This window comes from Gadus morhua, chromosome 7, assembly GCF_902167405.1.
Source record: "Gadus morhua chromosome 7, gadMor3.0, whole genome shotgun sequence".
Lineage (NCBI taxonomy): Eukaryota > Metazoa > Chordata > Actinopteri > Gadiformes > Gadidae > Gadus > Gadus morhua.
The window spans coordinates 9,523,979-9,548,565 of record NC_044054.1 but is presented as its reverse complement, the minus strand read 5'-3'; the positions used below and the strand labels follow the sequence as shown (position 1 = coordinate 9,548,565).

Sequence of the window (24,587 nt, the reverse complement as noted above, 5' to 3'; positions counted from 1 at the left end):
CTACCTCAGTGACCTCCACCAGGAAAATTGACGACGCAACACCATCAACCTCGAGCTCTGCCTCCAACATAGTGTTATTCGGATTCAGGAGTTCCTCAAAGTGTTCCTTCCAATGTCCGACGACCTCCTCAGTTGAGGTCAACAGAGTCCCATCCTTACTGTACACAGCTTGGATGGTTCCCCGTTTCCCCCTCCTGAGGTGCCGGATAGTCTTCCAGAAACACTTTGGTGCCGACCGAAAGTCCTTCTCCATGGCCTCTCCGAACTTCTCCCACACCCGCTGCTTAGCCTCCGACACGGCAGCAGCTGCAGCCCTTCGAGCCTGTCGGTACCCTGCAACCGAGTCAGGAGTCCTCCAGGATATCATATCCCGGAAGGCCTCCTTCTTCAATCGGACGGCTTCCCTGACCACCGGTCAGTTATAAGTCATCAGTTATAACTAGACAGTCAAAGTCTGTGGAGATGCTAGACAATAATTCTGTGAAGTCATCGAAAAAAATTGCAGAGTATGTGGGTGGCCGGTAAATAATTAACTGACTCCTTTCTAAGTAAAGGCGCAGCGGCTCTAATCCGAGTTCCTCACGGATGGCTGAGCTTCTCACCCTATCAAAGTCTGTGGAGATGCTAGACAATAATTCTGTGAAGTCATCGAAAAAAATTGCAGAGTATGTGGGTGGCCGGTAAATAATTAAAGATCCCATGCCATTCTATTTTATGATGCTTTAATATAGGTATTAGTGGGCCACAAACACAGTATTCAAAGACGTCCCCGAAATTCAGCCGTGGTGCAGAGTTACAGTCACTCCGAAACAGTCGCACATTGAGCTTCCCCCAAACGCGCTGTTTCGGTGGGCGTGTCAAGGCAGGTCAAGGAGGGGGGTGGGGGTGTGGCCCTGAGCAGCTTGTAGCCACTACCATGCGCTCTGTATAAGGTGGGCGTGTCAAGGCAGGTCAAAGAGGGGGGTGGGGGTGTGGCCCTGAGCAGCTTGTAGCCACTGACAGCATATGACTGACAGTACCATGCGCTCTGTTTACGGTGGATGTATCGCAATGGCTCGTAGAAACCCATATTATACGATGATATCTATATCATATAATATATAATATATATTATCACCTGGCCCTGAGCAGCTTGTAGACACGGTACCATGCGCTCTGTTTACGGTGGATGTATCGCAATGGCTCTTAGAAACCCATATTATACATAGATATCTATATCATATAATATATAATATATATTATCACGGCCAAAAGCTGTGTGAGCCTCCAGACGATAGGTTATTATGAATCTCAAACGACCGCGTCTACTTCAGATTGATGTGGAAGTGGAAGAACCAGAGACGTCGGAGAACCCGACGAAGTCCTTTGTGATTCATTATATCGTCTGGACGCGCACACAGCTTTTGGCCGTGATAATATGTATTATTTGATATAGATATCTATGTATTATATGATATTATTTAGATATAGAGCAGAGCTCCAGGACTGTAACGCAAGTGTTGTACACTTCCTTGTTATTTGGATAACCGTTCTGCTGTTGGTGTGATGGCGCATAACACGTCAGACTCTCGTCGTCTCTGGTATTTCTACAACGAGACTCGTAGTGGGGGTTATCTCAGCCATGGTTGAGAATGAATTGGGGGAAAGGAACTTTGGCTTTGACTCCCTGAAGTAGGCTACATGAACCACGACATGGAGGAGAAAGGGATTGTTGGCCGCGAATGTATCCCGCTTGAGCCCTGCTTCCCGCCGCCTCGGCAGCGGTAAGCGCTAATCACCGCATCCTGAAGCCGAGGCGGTGGTCCATCGGCAGCGAGGCTCCGGCGGGAGACGACCGCGGTCAACAATCCCTTTCTCCTCCATGTCGTGGTTCATGACTTCAGGGAGTCAAAGCCAAAGTTCCTTTCCCCCAATTCATTCTCAACCATGGCTGAGATAACCCCCACTACGGGTCTAGTTGTAGAAATACCATAGACGAGAGTCCGACGTGATGCGCCATCACACCAACAGCAGAACGGTTATCCAAATAACAAGGAAGTGTACAACACTTGCGTTACAGTCCTGGAGCTCTATATCTAAATAATATCATATAATACATAGATATCTATATCAAATAATACATATTATCACGGCCAAAAGCTGTGTGCACGTCGAGATGATATAATGAATCACAAAGGACTTCGTTGGGTTCTCCGACGTCTCTGGTTCTTCCACTTCCACATCAATCTGTAGTAGACAGAACCGTGCGCTGCCTGCTGCCTGCTGCCGGCGCGAGGCACCACCGCCCGGCTGCCCGCTGCCGGGCGGTGGTGCTTCGCGGCGGTGGTGCCTCGCGGCAACCGGCGGCAGGCAGCATGTCGCAGTTCATGTAGTTCGATGTCGTTCTGCCATTGCATTCAAAATTCTGTAACTAGCCTGTTACTACGAACTAAGCAACTACCGTACACGTATTAGCATTTAGCACTAGCTCAATCACGACTCCTTCAGAATTCTTGTGGGTGGTTACGAACCAACCAAGTGGGCAGGGCCATGAATAATAATTTGACAACGCTACGTCACAGTGTCACCTTATCCAGATCGGCTCATTTCTTCTGCCTTTTTCCTTTCATTGCCTATTGCATTCAGCAGACAAACTGCATAGATTTCAAACTTACCACAGCTCACAAACTTATTCAGACCTATGTTATTCAACAAACAATAGGAAAAATGTGATTTTAATGGCATGGGCTCTTTAACTGACTCCTTTCTAAGTAAAGGAGCAGCGGCTCTAATCCGAGTTCCTCACGGATGGCTGAGCTTCTCACCCTATCAAAGTCTGTGGAGATGCTAGACAATAATTCTGTGAAGTCATCGAAAAAAAATCTGAGCCATAAAACAAATCAAAGTTTGTTTGAGGCACCTCCCGGTTCCCACACCTCTTAGTGGTAACCGGAGCCTAACCATTTTAAGCCTTAAGGGACGGGTGTCAGGTGATAGAGGTGACAGCCCACTTTGTAGACTACTGTTAACATCTGAGCACAAGCAGGAACCATTGTCTCAAACCAGTCAGTCAAGCTTGGAGGCAGTATGTCTGTTTTAGAAGGCCTGGTCTTTGTCCAGACTCCTGGTTGTGTCCTCATATGGACAGTTCTACTGCTGCTACTCCTCTATTACCTCTCCTCCAGCCAGGGTTTCCATGTCCACCACAAGGAGCCTCCAGGACCCAGAGGACTTCCTCTTCTTGGAAACCTGCTCCAGTTGGATCTGAACAGGCCACACAACACCCTGATAGAGGTTTGTACTGTTGGTGTTGAACAAAACAAGGAAGCCCTTTAAACTGAGAGGCTACGGTTTCTGAATGCACGGACTGGCTCTCTGGGCAGATTAACATGTATGCAGGCATGTTATAGCATGTTATACAACACAAGTGAGCATGCTTATTGGGTGGCTGCGTGATGCACACACAGTAGGCTACTAGCATGGAACAGTGGGTCATCTCCCCTGGTCATTTATTGTGTTGAAAACTGCTATATTAGCTGAACAATTTCAAAACATCTATAGACCGCACAGCGGTGGACATTTTGAGATTGACTAACCAGTAGGAAGAGTAATAATACATTTTTGTATTATGGATTTGTTATCATATCGACAGGGATCCGCCATTACTTTTCATAGGGGGCCACTTTTATAATCCCCGTGGAAACAATGGGCCGCTTAACCTCCAGCCCATTCGGCCATCGAGCAACCGAACCGATCAGCTTTAAAAGTCACCCCTTGACAGTCTTCTTGTTTTGTGTAGGTTTTGTTTTAAAAAACGTTAATGCACCCAGGTGTATGCGCTCTCAGATTGTACAAACGAAAAGTGATTTACACATTCAATGTATTACACTACTAATTGTATATTTGATATCTATGGAAGAGGATTAGGGCCATGTGATTATTTTTGGGGTTCTGACTTTAACCTAAGAATTCTGACATTAAAGTAAGAGTGTTGAGTTTAATGTCAGAATTCTGACTTTAATATCCGATTTCTGACTTTAAACTCTAAACAATAAAATAAATTACAAGTGATTATTTTTAGGAGTTCTGACTTTATACTTAGTTTTGTGATTAAAGTCAGAATTCTCACTTCAGACTCTGAACTCAAAATATTGTCATGTGCCCCTAATACTTTTCTGTAGATATCGGAAGTCTTCCTTAACATGATAATCAAACAGAAAAATAACTAATAAGTTGAGTATGCATAAAAATACAACAAATAAGTAAGCCTATACTTTGCAGAGTTCCAGATAATTTCATATAAAAAAAAAATTATCAGAAGGGGACTTGTTAATGCCCGAAATCAACCATAACAAAAATATTCTAAATAGAAAACATATTTTAACAATTGTTCAGTTCAATACACTGTAAAAAAATAAAAAGTTGAGCAAACTCAAAATTGCAAGGCAACTTACTGCAATCAATTTTTGAGTTTTGAGCCCATCAAAAATGTCATTTTCTTCTTTAGACAAACTTGAAAGTTAGAGTTATACCAACTAGGAATTTCATATTTTACAAACTCAAAAAAATAAGTCAGGGGTGTTGACTTAATATTTCAAATTAAGGTTAATATTATTAAAAAAAACAAAAACATTTCAAAGAATGCAAAACGAGTTTTAAGTTCACTTTATTAAAATTAATAATTTGAAACTTCCATTTTACATTTCTGAATACCAGACAGCAATAGAACAAGCAACATAGCTAGTTCAGCAGCAGAGAATCGCTGTCCAAATGCAGCAAACCAAAGTGCAGAACAAGTTTGACATTATGGTCAAACTTGTTCGTCACGAGACGGGAGCCCAGGTTAAACGGTGACACAACTCTCGTGCCTCATACACCGCACGATCCCGAGTGCTGCCTTTATTTAACACTCACTCACACACACAGCGCACCGCACACCCAACCAACGGACATGCAAGTCTCGGTAACGGTGGCGGCAACACGCACAATAAACAACACACAAACAATAAAGACCCCAAACCCGTTAACCCAACTTAACCTAACAGAAACAAATTGACAAAAGGCAATAAACCCCTTTTTCCCAACCGGCATCACGAATACCCAGACTCCCCGGGGGGTAGTATCGAAATGCGCATGTGCACCGTAGTTGGCCAGCCTCAGACAGAGTCTGACTTAAACCCGTGTGTCTTGCTAACAAAGAGACTACAGTGAGCCCAACTCTTGACCCAAAACTCAACATTGTTGGTTGGACTAAATTGCATTGCACAGTTGACATGAATACTTAATGTTTTATATTCATTTTACTCAGAAATCATAATGAGACCAACAATTTTAAGTTTTCGTTTTTACAGTGTAGTGTTGCTGATATTATTTGGTGCACGAGGGAGGGGGGCTTGAGTAGGGGGAAATGCTAGGTTAAATTTGTTTGAATTAATTTAATACATTTTATTTTCCGTGTGGATTAATTATTGTGACTCTTATTGTGCTTAAAGCAATTAAGTGACCGAACACTATTGATGTCTCTACTTTTCTGATCACCACAATACATATATGTACACTGTAAAAACCAAAACTCAAAATTGTTGGTCTCATTATGATTTCTGAGTAAAATGAATATAAAACATTAAGTAGGCTAAGTTGGGTTAACGGGTTTGGGGTCTTTATTGTTTGTGTGTTGTTTATTGTGCGTAGTGTTGGCGCCACCGTTACCGAGACTTGCATGTCCGTTGGTTGGGTGTGCGGTGCAGTGTGTACTGCGGATGTGTGTTAAATAATGGCAGCTCTCGGGATCGTGCGGTGTATGAGGCACGAGAGTTGCGTCACCGTTTAACCTGGGCTGCCGTCTCGTGCCGAACAAGATTGACCATAATGTCAAACTTGTTCTGCTCTTTGGTTTGCTGCATTTAGACAGCGATTCTCTGCTGCTGAACTAGCTACATGTTGCTTGTTCTATTGCTGTCTGGCATTCAGAAATGTAAAACGGAAGTTTCAAATTATTAATTTTAATAAAGTGAACTTAAAACTCGTTTTGCATTCTTTGAAATGTTTTTTTTTTAATTAATATTAACCTTAATTTGAAATATTAAGTTAACACCCCTGACTTATTTTTTTGAGTTTGTAAAATATAAAAATCTTAGTTGGTTTAACTCTAACTTTCAAGTTTGTCTAAAGAAGAAAATCACGTTTTTGATGGGCTCAAAACTCAAAAATTGATTGCAGTAAGTTGCCTTGCAATTTTGAGTTTGCCCAACTTTTTATTTTTTACAGTGTATATATATGTATAATTTCTTTTTATTAAAATAAGGCGCACTTATGATATGTTCGAGATGCCTCCTACACCACCCGCACGAGTTGGAAAGTGGGATTTCTTGCGACATTTCACCAAGGCATTTGGTCGTAATATATCAGGATTCTGAGAATCCAACAAGTTCAGTGAGGTTGACATTATGACTTGATATACCAAGATGGCTGGCCCATAATGAGATGTCTTAATGAGACGTCTTTTCTCTTTATTTGTAACAAGTTGTTTATTTTAATGTCGATTTCAAATGCTCTCACACACTTGATTACATTGTTACTTTAATCCGTCACTAATTTATGCATTTCACTGTCTTGGTGTGCGTGCAATACAATGTAAAGTTTTTGGTTTGTTTTCAAGCTTGTTTGCCAAAGAGGCTTATTTAGCCAACAATAATAATGACTCAATGTCACTGTGTTTAAAAGATAGGAAATTATAGAATGATTTGAATCTTTTAGTTCTGACATTTTCATGCAGCTTTTGGTTCAGGTTCCATTATATGGTTGTGTTCATGGGTTGTTTACTATATTTTATTTTTACTTTCTATTTACTACAACTACAGTTCTCCAAGAAATATGGATCGGTGTTCACAGTTTATTTTGGACCTAAGAAAGCGGTTGTCCTGGCCGGGTACAAAACAGTCAAACAGGCTCTGGTGGACCATGCCGAAGAATTTGGAGGCAGATACGTTTCCCGTGTTGCTGATGACATAAACCAACAACATGGTAACACACAACACTGTAATTTAAATACACTGTAACTGTCAAACTTAATTTAAAAAAGGCCCTGCAAACAGCAAATGCACTTAACTTTAATATTGAATGCAAAGAATAGTCGACTGTTCACTGTGTTTCACAGGCATTTTGTTTTCAAATGGAGATAATTGGAAAGAGATGAGGCGCTTTGCCCTGTCTAACCTCAGAGATTATGGGATGGGCAAGAAAATCGCAGAGGAGAAAATCCTAGAAGAATGCCAGTATTTGATAGAGGTGTTTGAGAAGCACAAAGGTAGGTATTATTAACTAAAGGTATCATGCCCTTTTTACCTCACAATGTCCCTTTAAATTCTCATAATCTAACTTTACAGGTCAGCCATTTGACACAACACAACCGATGAACCATGCTGCTTCCAATATAATCGCATTTATTGTGTATGGCAGCCGATTTGAATACAGTGACCCACAGTTTAAAGGAATGGTGAATAGAGCAAATGAGAATATACGCATTATTGGAACCGCACCAATACAGGTAAGCATTTAATAATGAACAAACAAATATGAAATTCAGTGAAGACTTCACTGACGAAAACTAAATTGGCCATTTGGATCGTGATGTTTAATATTGATGCATGTTGTTCATGTGCTAAATGTGTTTATTGTTCACTTTGTCAGTGAAACATTTTCTTTTTCTTTTTTTCCAACTTGTGTTGACAGTTGTACAACATATTTCCCTGGATGGGAAAATGGATCAAGACTGTTAAACTCCTCAAGAACAATCTTGAAGTTCAGGTCAATCATTTCAGGGACTTAATCGATCAACTGAAAACCTCCTTGAACGCAGAGATGTGCAGATGTCTCATCGATTCATTTCAGATCCGTAAACAGAAGGATGAGGTAAAAAAGGTTTTGTATACAAGTCTCGCTCATGTAAAAATAAAACAATCCTATGTTATTTTGACACAATCAGGCCAGAAAATATTAATGAGTGGAGAGCTGCTGATTTACTCGGGCCATGAAGATGACTATGCCCCACACACAGAAGGGGTAGCTCTCATGCTATCAAGAGCCGTACAGAGAGCACTGATAGAATGGGAGGCCCATGGACCAAGGATCATCACAGCATCGTTCAGAACAACAAAGGAGAAGATAAAGGTGAATGTCATCCAATGCTACGCACCAACGAACACAAGTGACGAAGAAGAAAAAGAGGAGTTCTACGACAGGCTTCAGAACATCCTGGACAAATATCCAGAGAAAGATACCACCATCCTCATGGGTGACTTTAATACAAAGGTAGGAAAAATAAACATCGGATATGAAGAGGTGATGGGAACACATGGACTTGGAGAAGCAAGTGAAAACGGAGAGAAGTTCATGGATATCTGCGCGCTGAACAAGCTTGTTATCGGAGGCAGCATCTTCCCACATAAGAGCATACACAAAGCAACATGGGTATCACCAGACCACACAACAGAGAACCAAATAGATCACATCTGCATAAGCAAGAAGTTCAGAAGATCACTACAGGACGTGAGAGTTAAAAGGGGGGCAGATGTAGCATCTGACCATCATTTGTTAACTGCTAGACTGAAACTCAAGCTCAAGAAGAACAAGACGGAGACAACAGCTAATAGACAGAAATACAACGTGAGCCTATTGAGGGACGCAGAAAAACAAGGGGAATTCAGACTGAAACTATCAAACAAATTTGAAGTTCTCCAGGACCTACTTGAAGACGAAAACAGCATCGACAGTCAGTGGCAACATATTAAAGACGCACTAATATCCACATGCCAAGAAGTGGTTGGCTACAGGAAATTCCAGCAAAAGGAGTGGATATCTACAGAAACCCAACAAGGGATCCAAACAAGAAAAGAGAAGAAAGCACTAGTGACAAACAGTCGTACAAGAGCATCCAAGGCAAAGGCACAAGAAGAGTATACTAATATCAATAGAATTAAGGCGGACAAGCGGAAATACATCGACAACCTAGCCGAAGAAGCAGAGGGTGCAGCAAGAAATGAAAACATGAAACAGTTGTATGACACCACCAGAAAGCTGTCGGGCAAATACAGCAGGCCACAAAGACCGGTCAGGGATAAAGAGGGAAACAGCATTAAAACAAAGGACGGACAACTACACAGATGGGCAGAACACTTTGAGGAACTGCTAAATAGACCCCCACCAGTAAACCCACCAGATATCCAACCAGCACAGACCGACTTCCCCATCAGCTGTGACATACCCAGCAGAGAGGAGATCAGGAAAGCGATACAGCAGCTGAAGAGTGGGAAAGCAACTGGGCCAGATAACATCCCGGCAGAAGCCCTAAAGGCAGACGTTGGTATCACGGTGAGCCTGCTGCATCCACTCTTCAAAAGGATCTGGGAATAAGAAGAGATACCATCTGACTGGAAAGAGGGCCTTATTAACAAGCTCCCAAAGAAAAGAGACCTGGGATACTGCAACAACTATAGAGGGATCACCCTACTCTCTGTGCCAGGCAAAGTGCTAAATAGAGTCATCCTGGACAGAATGAAGGATGCAGTTGACCACCAACTGAGGGACGAGCAAGCAGGATTTAGAAAGAATAGGTCCTGCGTCGACCAGATTGCCACTCTTCGCATTATCATAGAGCAGTCACTAGAGTGGAACTCCCCACTCTATGTCAACTTTGTTGACTACGAGAAGGCATTCGACAGTGTACATAGAGAGACCGCATGGAAGTTATTGAGACACCATGGAGTGCCCACTATGCTAGTGAACATCATTGAAAACAGCTATTCTGGAATGACCTGTAGAGTGATACATGATGGACAGCTCACAGAACAGTTCCAGATCAAGACTGGGGTCAGACAGGGTTGTCTTCTATCCCCATTCCTGTTTTTACTAGCCATTGACTGGATCATGAAAACAACAACAGAACAAAGGAAGAACGGAATCCGATGGACATTATGGACACAACTGGATGACTTAGATTTCGCAGATGACCTGGCACTACTGTCACATAGCTACCACCAGATGCAAGACAAGATCAATACACTCATAGAGACTTCCTCACAAGTAGGACTTAACATCCATGAGGGAAAAACAAAAAACATAAGGATAAATACAACTACTACGGAACCGATCACCCTTGGTGACACCATGTTAGAAGAGGTAGAGTCCTTCACCTACTTGGGGAGTATCAACAGCAGTCAGGGGGGTACAGATGCAGATGTAAAAGCTAGGATAGGTAAGGCAAGGACATCATTTCTACTTCTCAAGAACATCTGGAACTCTAGAGAGATACGGGAAATGACTAAAATCAGAATCTTTAACTACAACGTAAAATCCGTCCTGTTCTATGGGGCAGAGACATGGAGAATCAATAAGATCACAATAAATAAAGTGCAAACCTTCATAAACAAATGTCTCAGAAGAATCCTGAAAATCGACTGGCCGAACAAGATCAGCAACAACGATCTGTGGACAAGAACAAAACAACCCCCAGCAGCAGACGAAATTGGACGAAGAAGATGGAGATGGATCGGGCACACATTACGCAAACCAGTGTCAAACAACACCAGACAGGCTCTGACCTGGAACCCTCAAGGGAAGAGAAGCAGAGGACGTCCTAAAAACACCTGGCGCCGGGACCTCCAGGCAGACACCAAGAGACTGCGAGGCACCTGGTCGCAGATAGAAAAGAACGCCAGTGACTGTGAACTCTGGAGGTCCCTTGTCGACGGCCTATACCCCAGCAGGGGTGCTACAGGGCACTATGTTATTTTGATTAACAATGTGAAACATGAGAGTTTCATTAGGTGTTTGTTTTCTACTTGAACACAGGACTCCTGTGTAACAGACTCTCTCTACCATGAGGAAAATCTGTTAAAAGTAGTGAGCAACCTTTTTGCTGCTGGAACGGATACCACAGGAACCACCCTGAGATGGGCTCTGCTTCTCATGGCCAAGTATCCACAAATTCAATGTAAGAAAGACATTCATCCCTGTACAGAGGAGTGCCCTGTGGGAGAATGTGTCACATGTTGCGTTACTCTGATTTTGTAGGTCTATCCAATCACATCCAGCGGTATTTAGGTCTGTGCACGTTGATATCGCCCCTTCAAAATTGAAAATGATTTAATTTAAAAATAAATCAGTTTGTGGGCTAACTCAGAGCGCATTCACAGTGCAGTTGATACTTTGTAACGTTTTTTGGTTTGGTTAGCGCTCACACTGACTTTTCCTGGCATGGTCCGCCAGTTTACACTGACGAGGTAATATACCGGCTTGATTTCGCACCCCAATTTACCCTCTCGAACCCTACAGATATTGGGGGTTTCATTTTCATGTAAATGTGAATAGACGGTTCCCGGTTCCAGGGGCCGGACTCGGTTAGAGGACGAAATAATGTGCGACCCACAGACAGGAGTTTTTTGTTTAAAAGCAGTAGACAGCTAAGAGAGAGCAGGTTAACTGGTCGTTAAGACAACAGACAACATCACCACGAGTTCTTCAAACTTGAAAGATGTTGAAATCTGCGAGCTGCTCACCATCATGGAATTCATGTACGAGAAAGCAGCAGAGGAACTTTCCTAACGAGGCTTTCGTCAGGATAAAAAACAAGTGGTCAGCAAAATAAAGAATATGTTGGTGTTTTTGCACTTTCAAATAGTAGCTTATTCTGAGATGTCATCCACTCATTCTTTCATGCGAGCTGCTTGAATAGAAAATACAAAAAAACATTTGGAGAATGCAGATTATTCTAAAGAGGTCTACTCTCCGTGCGTAGCCCTGCCTACTCCAATGAACCAAGAAAGCCTGTTCTGTGACGAAGGTGGATTATACCCCCTCGGTTTGACACAGGCAAGACAGTCAAATTGCAGGGTGTGCCAAGCAGCGACAGTACAGGCGCGGCAGGGTAAAAATGCCTTATGAGTAATATTTTGCCCACATGTTGGACATGCCTCGTAAACCAACAAAGCAAAGTGGGAAATCCCCCAGCTTTCTTGCAGCATTGCACAGAGGCACGCCCCCTTTTGGTCGGTCCCACTCGGGATTCTGAGAGTCTAGCGAGTTTCAGTAGGGTGACTGTACGGTGCGACAAAGAAATTGTATTGGTACCACGTTTGTCATTTTTATGTTGATTTCAAATGCTTTAACACACTTGATTACATTGCTGCTTTAATCCGGTCACCAATTTATGCATTGCACGGTCTTGCTGTGAGTGCAATACAATGTAAAGCTGTGTTGTTTGTTTTTGAGCTGGTTTGCTAAAGAGGCTAGTAACTATCATTAACAATGACTAGCCAATGACTCACAAAGACAAATGGGAACTCTGTAAGTGCTACAAGCCAGGAAATTACATCACAAGAGCAACTCATGCGGGTGGTGTACGAGGCATCTCAAACACACCATAAGGGCCCTGTTCCAAGGGGAATTCCATGTGTCATTTATTACATCTCCTTGGTCCCCTGACAGGAGCTCCTTATCTCATGTCTAGATCAGAGCTGGTCGTAGGGTATGTGGTGAAGCGGTTATCTCTCTATATTCAATGACATCATTCTATTTCTCAGGTCAAATATATGTTAAGGTTAACTCATTATCGTCACAATTGAAGCTAAGGTGGACAAGATTTTGTTTGGTCCACAACAGCATTTGATTGAGCCTTCACATCCACCCCAAACAAGCCATAATTTTAGGGGGAAAGCTCCAGGGTTAGATTAAAATGAACCAAACAGCTCAGGTGTGGCAGCACCTTAAAGGTCAATGTGCACCAGATACGGTACGGCTCTGCTACGGAGGTCGTGCGTGTGCTGGAATAGATTCAGTTTAAAAGTCATTAGTTGAAAAGTTAAACTCTTTCAATAATCAGATTTTCATAGTTGCATTCTATATACTAATTACTATTACTATTAGTTATAACTAATAGCTGTTGAAGACTGAGCGACAAAAATGATGTATGGTTTCCTTTGTGCACATCCCCTAGTTCAGGTCCAGGAGGAGCTGAGAAGGGAGACAGGGAGTCGTCAGGTCAGGGTAGAGGACAGGAAGAAGCTGCCCTACACTGATGCCGTCATCCATGAGACCCAGAGACTGGCTAGCATTCTCCCTGTGGCCATTCCTCATGTCACAACTCAAGATGTCAACTTCCAGGGATTCTTCATCAGAAAGGTCAGACTAAACTCAATAAATTGGGCTTGACCATTCTATTTTTACAGAAAAAAGGCTGAGATTAATCTTAATCTTAAAGGTTGTATCAGCGATGTTGGGTGACGTCACTTCTGTTGGTATTTGAAGCAAGATCCCAAACAAACAGAGCCAGATCGCCCCTCCCTACCGTGTTAAGTGCATCCAGTAAAAACTATAGTTATGATACCATACTTCTAGCTCTATGATTGTAGGCGTAGCCGTCTAGGCTTCGCCTTATGGGCTTGTCCCATGCGTGTGATCGCGTCCACTGAAAAATTCCAACTATGCACCAATCAACGTGGGCACCGCCCACATTTCCCACGGCACCGTGTATATAAAGCGGCGCAAACCTCCGCCCATCCTCTACGCTATTCTTTCAGCATTTTCAGCAACCCCAAACTAGACGGCTACGCCTACAATCATAGAACTAGAGTTATAATATCATAACTATCGTTCTATTTCATGTAGGCTACGCCGTCTAGGCTTCGCCTTATGGGCTAAGGTGAAGCTGCGAGCGGAGCCCAATCAATGTACTCCTGCTGGACCCCAGTCAAGAAAACTTAAGTCACCAGGGCACATAAGACTCAAAAAAGCAGAGGATGTGCAAAACAAAACAGCTTAATAAAAAACGAATTCCTCCTAGATCAAGCGAGAAAAAAGTGAGTCTGCAAAGACTCACTTTTTTCCAATTCGTCCTTCATGCAATCCATGAAAAGTGAAGGGAAAAAACCAGAGTAATACAATTTCCATTAGGTCCGCTACCACCGGGGCGGAGCTACGGAGTTCGACTCTCCAATAAGGAGCTTCTCTCGTCCGTTTCTTATTTAAAAAACGGCGGGAGTGCCACAGGGAGTGCCAGCGGCCACGCCCCGTGTCAAGTGAGCTTTAACGCCCAATGGTGGCGCTAAGCCTTGCCAAACGTAGGCTAAGCAAACTCCCTCAAATATCCAGCGAAAAAAAACGCTGTTTAGAGAGAGCGCGGCCCCTGCTAGCGTCGCTATAACACACAAACAACTGTTGTGTGGATCGGAACGTGGCCGAGCGTTTCACGTACATAGCCAGCGCCCGCACAGGGCACAGGAGATGCAACTTCGCCTCTGCCTCACTAGAATGAGGCGGGGGGGAAAAGCCTTAAGCACAATATCTCTCCACCAGAAAGCACTATTAATGTTCTTAGGGAGGAACGCAGGATTAGGTCTGAGCAGCGCAAAGGAGCTGTCCTCTTTAAGCAACAAGCAGCTCGGGCTGACAGACCGAGCGGTCAGCTCACAGGCCCGCTTGGCAGAAACCAAAGCCAATAATAGCGCAGTTTTAAAGGACAGGGCATCCAAAGGGGCTTGACACGGAGGATCGAACGGGTCCCTGGACAACCCACGCAAAACGGTGGGGAGATCCCAGCGTGGTGTAAGCACGCGCGAAACAGTCCTAACCCGTCTAGCCTCACGCAAGAACCTCTTGACCAGTGGATGGCTGAAGATCGGTCCAACATCACAGCCCGCATGGCCAGCCGAAACAGCTGCCGCATAGACCTTGATAGTGGAAAAAGCCAAACCCTTCTCCAATAAGTGCTGTAGAAACGCAAGCACGAGCACCCTGGATAGTGTTGATAACCGCTCCAGGCAAACCTTTGTCCTGCAGGATCAACCTCTCAGGAGCCAGACCAACAACCGTCCCGATACATCGGGCGGGTGGTGCACCGTCCCATGGGCCTGTGAAAGCCCGGATCCCGTAGCCTGGTTTCCACCAACCCCATAAAGGGTGGGGGACGGCGCTTGAACTGTATGGGATGACCCCATCTCAACGGGTTGCCCAACCACGATGGTAGAACGCTCCACTCTAGCCAACACGCATAGCGGTCGGAGAGAGGGCGAGCTGACAGCTGAGGAACGCTGTCCAGGAATAACCCGTATTGCTCGGCCCCTACCGCCTCCACACAGTGTGTGGACCAAGGGGGGCATCCCATGAAAGGGAGGAGGCTCAGCGAGCGTGGTAGACGTCACAGAACTAGTCGCTGTACAAACAGCGAGCTGTCTAGACGCCGCGCTCGTGTCCGCTGAACAGGTAACAAGCCGTCTAGCCGTAGCACTCATGACCGTGCGTTGTCCGCTGGCTATAACCACAGTGCGCAGACCCGTCTTCTCACTTTCCACAGACTTTAGAAGGGAGGTAGCGGGGATAATGTGGGAAACTAGGAAATTAGTACAAGCGTCCGTATCCACGGGCTCGTTTAATGAGTCTCCAAGCTCAAAGGGACACCGCTTCTTAGAAGCAGGTGAACCAGAGGTAATGTAAACACGCCGTGCGGCCGCCACCCTACAGCCATCTGGCTGAGGGGGGGAAAGAGGTAATCTAAAGGAATATTGCCCTTTAGGGAGTATGTACTGCCGTTCGGTCGAACAGTCTTTCTTTTCTTTATTGTTTGCATAAGAAAAAGTGGGAGCAAGTTTGCGGAACTTCTGGCCCCGCGGTGCTGCTCTCCCAGGCTGGTGGTGGCGGCTGCTGCGCCATCCTTCAGGCAGCTGAAGGATGGCGCTGGAGAAGCGGGAAACCGTCAGCCATCTCGCGGCCTCCTCCGGGCCATAAGCCTCCCTGCCAGCCGATAAGGAGACCAGGGCAGAGGAGAATAGGGCGATGTTGTTGTCCGCCGCCGCAGACTGCGAGGCACAGACTGCGAGGCACAGACGAACACCCTGTCCGTCAGGCCGGCAATCTGCTTCTGGAGGCGGTCGGGGGGCAGCGGCTTCTCGTTAGGACGCCATCCGGCGCCCGGACAGAGAACCGCTGCCGGGGAAGGCTCCAGGCGAGGGGGACCTCGCCTGAGTATCAGCCCACTCTTCCAGGTTGGTGAAGTCAGTGAAGGCCCTCACCGGGGCCATCAGAGTAGAGGGGTCCCCACCCTCAGCGGTGAAAAGGTGCTGACCCGGTGGGAACAGGGGGCACTGGGTAGCCCGCCGGGAGGAAAACAGGGTGCGAAAACACTCACCCTGCATGTCATCCGACATGGGGGCGAGTGGCGGGGCTGAAATAGGGCTGCCCTTGATGGCCGCCGCCTCACCCATGATCTCGCCGAAGAGATTGGCCATCCGGTGCGGTCTCTCCCTCGGGGACGATAGTGGATTCGGTGGAAGCCCCGGAGCGGGAGAACTCGGACGCAGAACCAGGAAAGACGTCGTCCAAGGAGGCGACGAGGTCAACCTCGAAGTACTCCTCGGCGTCCTGGGCGTCCGGAACTCCGGCCCCGAAGATGTCAATGGCCTCAGCGAGATCCACCGACGGGGAGAAAAAGAGGTGCTTGGAGAGGAGCCCCTCTTCAGGCAGCGCGCGGCAGGCAGCACAGGAGGCGGGGGCAGCCAAGGCAGCTGCAGCGTGTTCAGCGCCGAGGCACCTGAAACACGCCCGGTGCCCGTCACCCGGCGCCAGGGAAGCGGGACAGGAGGCGCACTGAGGCCCTTTTCCCGCCAGCTCTTACAGGAGCACTCTCCAGTGGCCCTGAGAGCACTCCTGTAAGAGCTGGTTGATCCGTGGCCCGCCCACGCCGCTGCCACCGGTAATCTTATTGTTAGAAGTCATATCTTCGTTTTCGTTGATCAGTACAAATCGCTGAAAGAAAAGGGAGGATGGGCGGCGGTTTGTGCCGCATTATATACACGTGCCGTTGGAAACGGGGGCGGTGCCCACGTTGATTGGTGTATAGTTGGAATTTTTCAGTGCGCGTGAGCACGCTCACGGGACAAGCCCATAAGGCGAACCCTAGACGGCGTAGCCTACATGAAATAGAACTGTCATGAACGCAGCGCAAAACCCCACAACACCAACCCCTTGTCTGTGATTGGTTGGAACACTATTTATTGTAGTTTTGAGTGGTTGGTAGTACCATATGTTTTTGTGTACGATCTCGGAGCATAGGAAGAGATCCGTTTTTTTAACGCCCTGCTAATGGGGCTGGCAGCTAGTGGATCGTGAGGAAAGATCAGATGAATGAGATCATTTATGTTTCGGCCTAGAATCGCTGATACAACCTTTAACACAAGATGCATTCAGAGCTTATTTTACCTGAGTAACTATTAAAACGAGAAATATGTGGCTTCTTCAAAAATAAATTGAAGTATATATATATTCAATTATATATATATAATTGAAGTTACTGGAACCCGTGTTATCTAAAATTCTGGTGAAGGATATTTGATATGGCTATATAAGCAGGGAAATATCCTGAAAACGAGAGACTACTCCTTGACTTGGTTGGACGCAAAAACAAACGGACCGTGATCAAGCGAAAGTTAAAGAAACTCCCTTTCAGGTAGTTTCTCCTCGGCTCAGGGTTGAAAAATGAAGCCCAAAGAAATGAATGCCGGAGGTTGTCATCAATAACAAATACAGAGTTGTTATTGTTATATGAGAATAAATCCTGTATACTCAACTTAAATTGAATAAAAAGGTATTTATCAATTTAAAACGTTTTAAATTAGTTTATATTTGAAGCTAGTCTGGACTAACTCTACGCAGACTTTAAGCTGATGTCCAGCGCTGCCTCATGACCGGCTGTCTCTGTGTTGCCAGGGGACCACTGTGTATCCACTACTGACATCTGTCCTTCATGATGACTGTGAATGGGAAACCCCAAGCACATTCAACCCTGCACACTTCCTAGACAAGCAGGGGAGATTTGTGAAGAGAGACGCATTCATGCCTTTTTCTGCTGGTAGGATTTACCCATTTATATTCACAATACAGTACAACTCTTCTTTTCAAATGAATTGGATGAATACAAAAATGAACAAAAATGAACGTGTTGCATTTGTATTGTCTCCAAGGTCGCCGGGCGTGTCTGGGTGAGGGTCTGGCCAGGATGGAGCTCTTCCTCTTCTTCACCTCCCTCCTTCAACGCTTCAGATTCACTCCTCCACCCGGGGTGACGGAGGAGGAGCTGGATCTGACCCCAGCAGTTGGTTTCACCCTCAATCCTTCACCCCATCAGTTGTGTGCTGTCAGCATTGTCTGAAGAACAGCTACTATGTATTTGAGCAAACATGGGTAGCTGAACCGTATATTAGGTTGATAATAAACTTGACTTTACCTTCATTGAATATGTTATTGCAAAATAAAGTAGTAAAGTAGTAATTCATCTTAAGGTAACATAAAAAATAAAACCACCTCCAGAAATAAGCACACACTTCTTTTTATCCAAACCACCAACACAGTAAAACTTGACTGTAAAACAAACGTCCAGCCCACATATATTGGGGTTTTGTTGTTTGCCGTGTTCTTTTTGGAAAAAGTCTGCCGAGTCAGGATCGCTTTAACTCACTTTATTTAGCAAAGGTTTGGACTAGCATACTATGAAGCAAAAGGAGGAGAATTGTACAAACACGCGTGGAGATACACTTAGTAGGGCATTCAAAAGGATGCTTTACCTGGAGCGTTCTAGCCCTCTGGGCTATGGGTTGTAACTTTAATACTGGGCAGGCGTGGACTTAGTTATGTGCTCTGATTGGCTAAGCATGGTGCTGAACTCCCGCCTCTCGTATGTGTCTCTATGCTGCTCCCTTGTGGCTATGTGTTGGCATTACAACTTGCTTTATGGTATTGTGCTGACCCCTCGTGGCTATGTGTTGGCATTGCAATTTCTTATGTGGCCCTGAACTTCTGAGTTTGCCGAACACCTGGGCCGCTCGTATCTGTAGAATTGATACGTGAATGAATGGCTTCTTGTATGGGCCGGACGCCTCCCTAGGAGCCGGATCCCTCCTTGGGATGGGAACGAGACCTCTCTAGTCGCCAAGGACATATGTGGCCTGTTGGTATGAATGTGTGAATTACGTAACATTCCCTCCTTGGTCATCTCAGATGACCATCCTACAAGCAAATAGAAAAATGTCTAAAATGCATAGGCGTAGCGGCCATATACATTGGGGGGTACAAGTCCCCCCCAATGTTCAGATATGCCCAAAATGTCCCCCCCAATAAATCGCTGGGAATAGGGATATAGCAATTCAATATTTCTATGGGTAGAACACTTAGGTTTTCCCTGAAGTACACTCCGTTCCCTGAACGTATCTCTGGACAGTGCGCGCCGCACACCCTAAATAACTCAATCCGATTCCATCCACAGCTCTTACAGCCAATGAGAATATGGCTGTTCGGGCTAGCTAGCCAATGGGATAGATCCATGATTTGATTCGTCCCCGCACGTGCGGCTCGGTGACGGTGACTTGTCACTAGATTGCATTGGTCATCAACCGTCTTTTTTACATGACCACGGAATCAAAAACATCAACAACAGCAAATGAGTGGCATGTTACGATCGAAAACACAGGTAAGTTATGAAGCTTTTGATAGTGTCTCTCAAATTTCGTGGGTTGTTGTCGCTTCTCTAGCGAGCAGCATCATTAGCTATGCGTTACCTATGTAATAAGCCAGCTAGATGACGTTGGCCCCGGCCCCATTCCGTAATTCCAACGCCTCATTATGCCGACGTCTCAATGTTCCGAAATGTTCCCCATTAGATCTAAATGCATGGGCCGTTTGGTTTTAAATGTGCTGGGGACAGAGATGCATTCGGAAGTGCATTTTCAGAAGTGCTGGGTACAATGAGGATGTGGATCTTCCCTGTGGCATGTTCACTTTGGTGTGTTCAGAATAAAGAGAGTGAAGCACAGAGAGAGCAAGAACGTTTGGAGGATGAAAGCAGTGTGTGTCAATCTGGTAGTGACATAGAGGTGAGTAGCCTAAGAGAGGAGTTCTGGAAACTAGTAGAGCCTTGGCTTTTCCTATGTTCAATGCAATTTGTAAGTTACTTTGGTTAAGCGTCTGCAAAATGATTGTCAAAGAGTAAATATTAATGGTTTAAATCGAATTGTGACATTAGAGCAGAATCCTGTTGGCAGTGGCACTGATGTCTATAGTGTGTTTCAGTAGTCTGCTGGTAAATAGTTTGCTGAGATCTGTGATATTATTCCTTCCATGTTTCCTCTGTTGTGTTCAGAGTAGAGCTAGTGAGCCAGCGGGAGAGACAGAAAGTTTGGAGGATGAAAGCACAGGGAGAGTTTGTCAATCTAGTGGTGGCATAGAGGTGAGTCGCCTAAGAGAGGAGTAAATATGAAAGGTTAAGACCGAATCATGACATTGAAGCAGAATCCTGTTAACACACATGTATATAGTGTAGGGTTGTCAAAAAAATGTATAGTCAGATACTAATCGATTAAAATTAAAAAAGATAATAACGGATTAGATACTTATGTGCAACAGTATCGATACTAAAACCGCTGTCTTCATCATCTTCATCTCTTTTTTTTTTCTCGCATCCTTCAGTTGACACACAACTTTACACAGCAGCGTTGCAGTTGCTAATATAGCAATATAATAATGATTAAGTCAAGTCTCATTCAAAGTTAGAAAACATTGTATAATGTATGTATTCATAAATTAATCCATAACTAATCAGAAAACATTTAGGTTATGTCCTTGACATGTCCAATTCTTTAACAGTGCATCATTCATTACGGCTAATGGTTTCACCATGAGATTAGCTCAGTGCGCTCTCTCATGAAACTCATCTATGTACTTATTAAACAAGTGGTTGAAAATATCAGAAAATCTATGTTTTCTGAGGGGTAACAAAAGTTTTGGGGTGACTTCTATTTGGCTCCATGAGATAGATGCACCTGGGTGGGTTTTACTCAACATTGGCAAATGTGATGGTTATGCAATAAAAAATGTAATGGAAGTAAGAACTGGCTGGATTTTGTGTCCTTGTTGTGGTGGTGCAGGTGTTTGTTTATGTGTGTTTTGTAAAAAAGACAAAACATCAATGAATTGAATGTGGGAAAAAAGGAACTGACTGGATTGGTTGAAATATTGAGGAGCACAAAATGTTATATTTAATTAAAAAAGTAAAGGAAGTATTTGTGTGTCAACCTTTTCCCAATTTCAAGTCTTCCACACTCCCAGACTGCTTGGTCACATCCAGTATTAAAGTGTTTTAAACATCCATCCATAGAAAGGTCTTCAAAATTAGGTGCTAGGTATTGAGATTTTGCTCTCAGAGTGCACCAGATTAATGCATGTTCAAAATCTTTGCCTGGGGGGGCCGGACCCCGCCCCCAGGCATTTGTCCCCCCCAATGTTGAAACCATGGCTACACCTCTGGTTCAGTCCGAGAGATATGATGTTGTTACATATTTTAAGAACATAAGCTGCCTCCACATAGCCTCTAGGAAGCAGATTCAAACACACAAGCTGTATTACCCTCACATAACCACTAGGAAGCAGGACCAAACATATAAGCCGTAAATACTATACATAGCCACAAGGGGAGCAGGACCTTACTAAAGGCTGCAATAGCTGCTCCATCCACAGAAGGCAGCACCTCAGACAAGTGAGGAAGCCGAGGCTAATACGTCACACCGGCTCCGCCCACTTCACACATTTGGAATTTGAACATAACAGTCTACAGAGAAGTAGAGAATGCAGAAACTTCAGGCAGCTCAGACTTAAGGGTTAGAGTTTTGATCAGCTGGGAGTCGCTCAGCACGTGTTAGACACACTTCCCCTCCTTTTGCTCCGTAGTTACCATACCGAAATACTTTAACAAATAAAGTAAGTTAAAAGCGATCCGGATTGGACTACTTTCTTTGAAGAATGCTGCAATGTGAACCATATATGCGGTCTTGGGGCCGCAACTGTGGGTCTATTTAATGATATGCGGCAATACATTAATAAACAATGTTTCTTACCGGTATTGTATACATTTGGTTATCAACATGTGTTCATAATATGCATGCGTCCCACTGTTAAGCATTTCCATGGACTGTATTATACGTCTTCTCCTGGAACCGTCACCTTATCGTGGTGGAGAGGTTTGCGTGTCCCTGTGAACCTGAGAGCTGTGTTGTCGGGAGCCTTGTGCTCCTGGTAGGGTCTCTCATGGCAGAGTGGTCTCAGGTGAGGGGCCAGACTAAGAATGGTTCAAAAAAACTCCAATGAAGAACGAAAAAAGAGGAGATGTGACCCGGCCCGGAGGAAGCCCGGGGCCCCCGTCTGGAGCCAGGCCCAGACGGAGGGCTCGATGGCGAGCGCCTGGTGGCCGGGTTTGCCACGGAGCCCGGTCGGGCACAGCCCGAACAAACTACGTGGCACCCCCCCTCTCTTCATCCCATGGGCCCACCACCTGTGGGAAGACCCGTTGGGGTCGGGTGCGCAGCCACATGGGTGGCAGCGAAGGTCAGGGGTCTCGACGGACCAGACCCGGGCGGCAGAAGCTGGCTCTGGGGACGTGGAACGTCACCTCGCTGTGGGGAAAGGAACCGGAGCTTGTGAGGGAGGTGGAGCGCTATCAGTTAGATCTGGTGGGGCTTACCTCCACGCACAGTCTCAGCTCTGGTACCGTACTCCTGGATAAGGGTTGGACTCTATTCTTCTCCGGAGTTGCCGAGGGCGTGAGGCGCCGGGCGGGTGTGGGGATACTCATAAATCCCCGGCTGAGCGCCGCGGTGTTGGAGTTTACCCCGGTAGACGAGAGGGTCGCCTCCCTGCGCCTAAGGGTTGTAGGGGGGAAAACTCTGACTGTTGTTTGTGCATATGCACCAAACAGCAGCTCAGAGTACTCGGCCTTCTTGGAGACCCTGAATGGAGTCCTGTATGGGGCTCCAGTAGGGGACTCCGTAGTTCTGCTGGGAGACTTCAACGCCCACGTGGGCAACGATGGAGACACCTGGAGAGGCGTGGTGGGGAGGAACGGCCTCCCTGATCTAAACCCGAGCGGTCGTTTGTTATTGGACTTCTGTGCTAGTCATGGATTATCCATAACAAACACCATGTTCGAACATAAGGGTGCTCATAAGTGTACCTGGTACCAGAGTACCCTAGGCCGAAGATCGATGATCGATTTCGTGATCGTGTCATCTGATCTGAGGCCGCATGTTTTGGACACTCGGGTAAAGAGAGGGGCGGAACTGTCAACCGACCACCATCTGGTTGTGAGTTGGATCAGGGAATGGGGGAAATTTCCGGATAGACCTGGTAAGCCCAAACGAGTAGTGCGGGTGAACTGGGAACGTCTGGAGGAGGCCCCCGTCCTAGGTATCTTCAACTCACACCTCCGGCGGAGCTTTTCTGGCATTCCTGTGGAGGTTGGGGGCATTGAGCCGGAGTGGGCGGTGTTCAAAGCCTCCATTGCTGAAGCTGCGGTGGCTAGCTGTGGCCTCAGGGTCTTAGGCTCCTCAAGGGGCGGTAACCCTCGGACACCGTGGTGGACACCGGTGGTCAGGGAAGCCGTCCGACTGAAGAAGGAGGCCTTCCGGGATATGATATCCTGGAGGACTCCTGACTCGGTTGCAGGGTACCGACAGGCTCGAAGGGCTGCAGCGGCTGCCGTGTCGGAGGCTAAGCAGCGGGTGTGGGAGAAGTTCGGAGAGGCCATGGAGAAGGACTTTCGGTCGGCACCAAAGTGTTTCTGGAAGACTATCCGGCACCTCAGGAGGGGGAAACGGGGAACCATCCAAGCTGTGTACAGTAAGGATGGGACTCTGTTGACCTCAACTGAGGAGGTCGTCGGACGTTGGAAGGAACACTTTGAGGAACTCCTGAATCCGAATAACACGCCCTCTATGTTGGAGGCAGAGCTCGAGGTTGATGGTGTTTCGTCGTCAATTTCCCTGGTGGAGGTCACTGAGGTAGTCAAACATCTCCGCAGTGGCAAAGCCCCAGGGATTGATGAGATCCAGCCAGAAATGCTAAAGGCTCTGGGTGTTGAGGGGCTGTCATGGTTGACACGCCTATTCAACATCGCGTGGGAGTCGGGTACAGTGCCAAAGGAGTGGCAAACTGGGGTGGTGGTTCCCCTGTTCAAAAAGGGGGACCAGAGAGTGTGTGCCAATTACCGGGGTATCACACTTCTCAGCCTCCCTGGTAAAGTCTACTCCAAGGTGCTGGAAAGGAGGGTTCGGCCGATCGTCGAACCTCAGATTGAAGAGGAACAATGCGGTTTTCGCCCCGGACGTGGAACTACGGACCAGCTCTTCACTCTCGCAAGGATCCTGGAGGGGGCCTGGGAGTATGCCCATCTGGTCTACATGTGTTTTGTGGATCTGGAGAAGGCGTATGACCGGGTCCCCCGGGAGAAACTGTGGGAGGTGCTGCGGGAGTATGGGGTAAGGGGGTCTATCCTCAGGGCCATCCAATCTTTGTACTCCCAAAGCGAGAGCTGTGTTCGTGTTCTCGGCAGCCAGTCATTTTCGTTCTCAGTGGGTGCTGGTCTCCGCCAGGGCTGCGCCTTGTCACCAATCCTGTTTGTGATATACATGGACAGGATATCGAGGCGTAGTCGTGGTGGGGAGGGGTTGCAGTTCGGTGGTCTGAGGATCTCGTCACTGCTTTTTGCAGATGATGTGGTCCTCATTGGATCATCGGCCTGT

At 46.0% G+C, this 24,587-nt stretch overlaps 1 protein-coding gene across 1 annotated transcript; it reads left to right on the top strand.

Moving 5' to 3' along the window:
* Positions 1–2,853: 2,853 nt before the first annotated feature.
* On the top strand, positions 2,854–18,255 carry LOC115546763 (cytochrome P450 2K1-like). The gene is made up of 9 exons (XM_030360515.1): positions 2,854–3,273; positions 6,840–7,002; positions 7,136–7,285; positions 7,365–7,525; positions 7,711–7,890; positions 10,828–10,969; positions 12,971–13,155; positions 17,734–17,875; positions 17,988–18,255. Exons 1-9 carry the CDS (start codon positions 3,067–3,069, stop codon positions 18,173–18,175), a joined length of 1,518 nt encoding a protein of 505 aa, XP_030216375.1. The 5' UTR covers positions 2,854–3,066; the 3' UTR covers positions 18,176–18,255.
* The last annotated feature ends 6,332 nt before the right edge of the window (positions 18,256–24,587 follow it).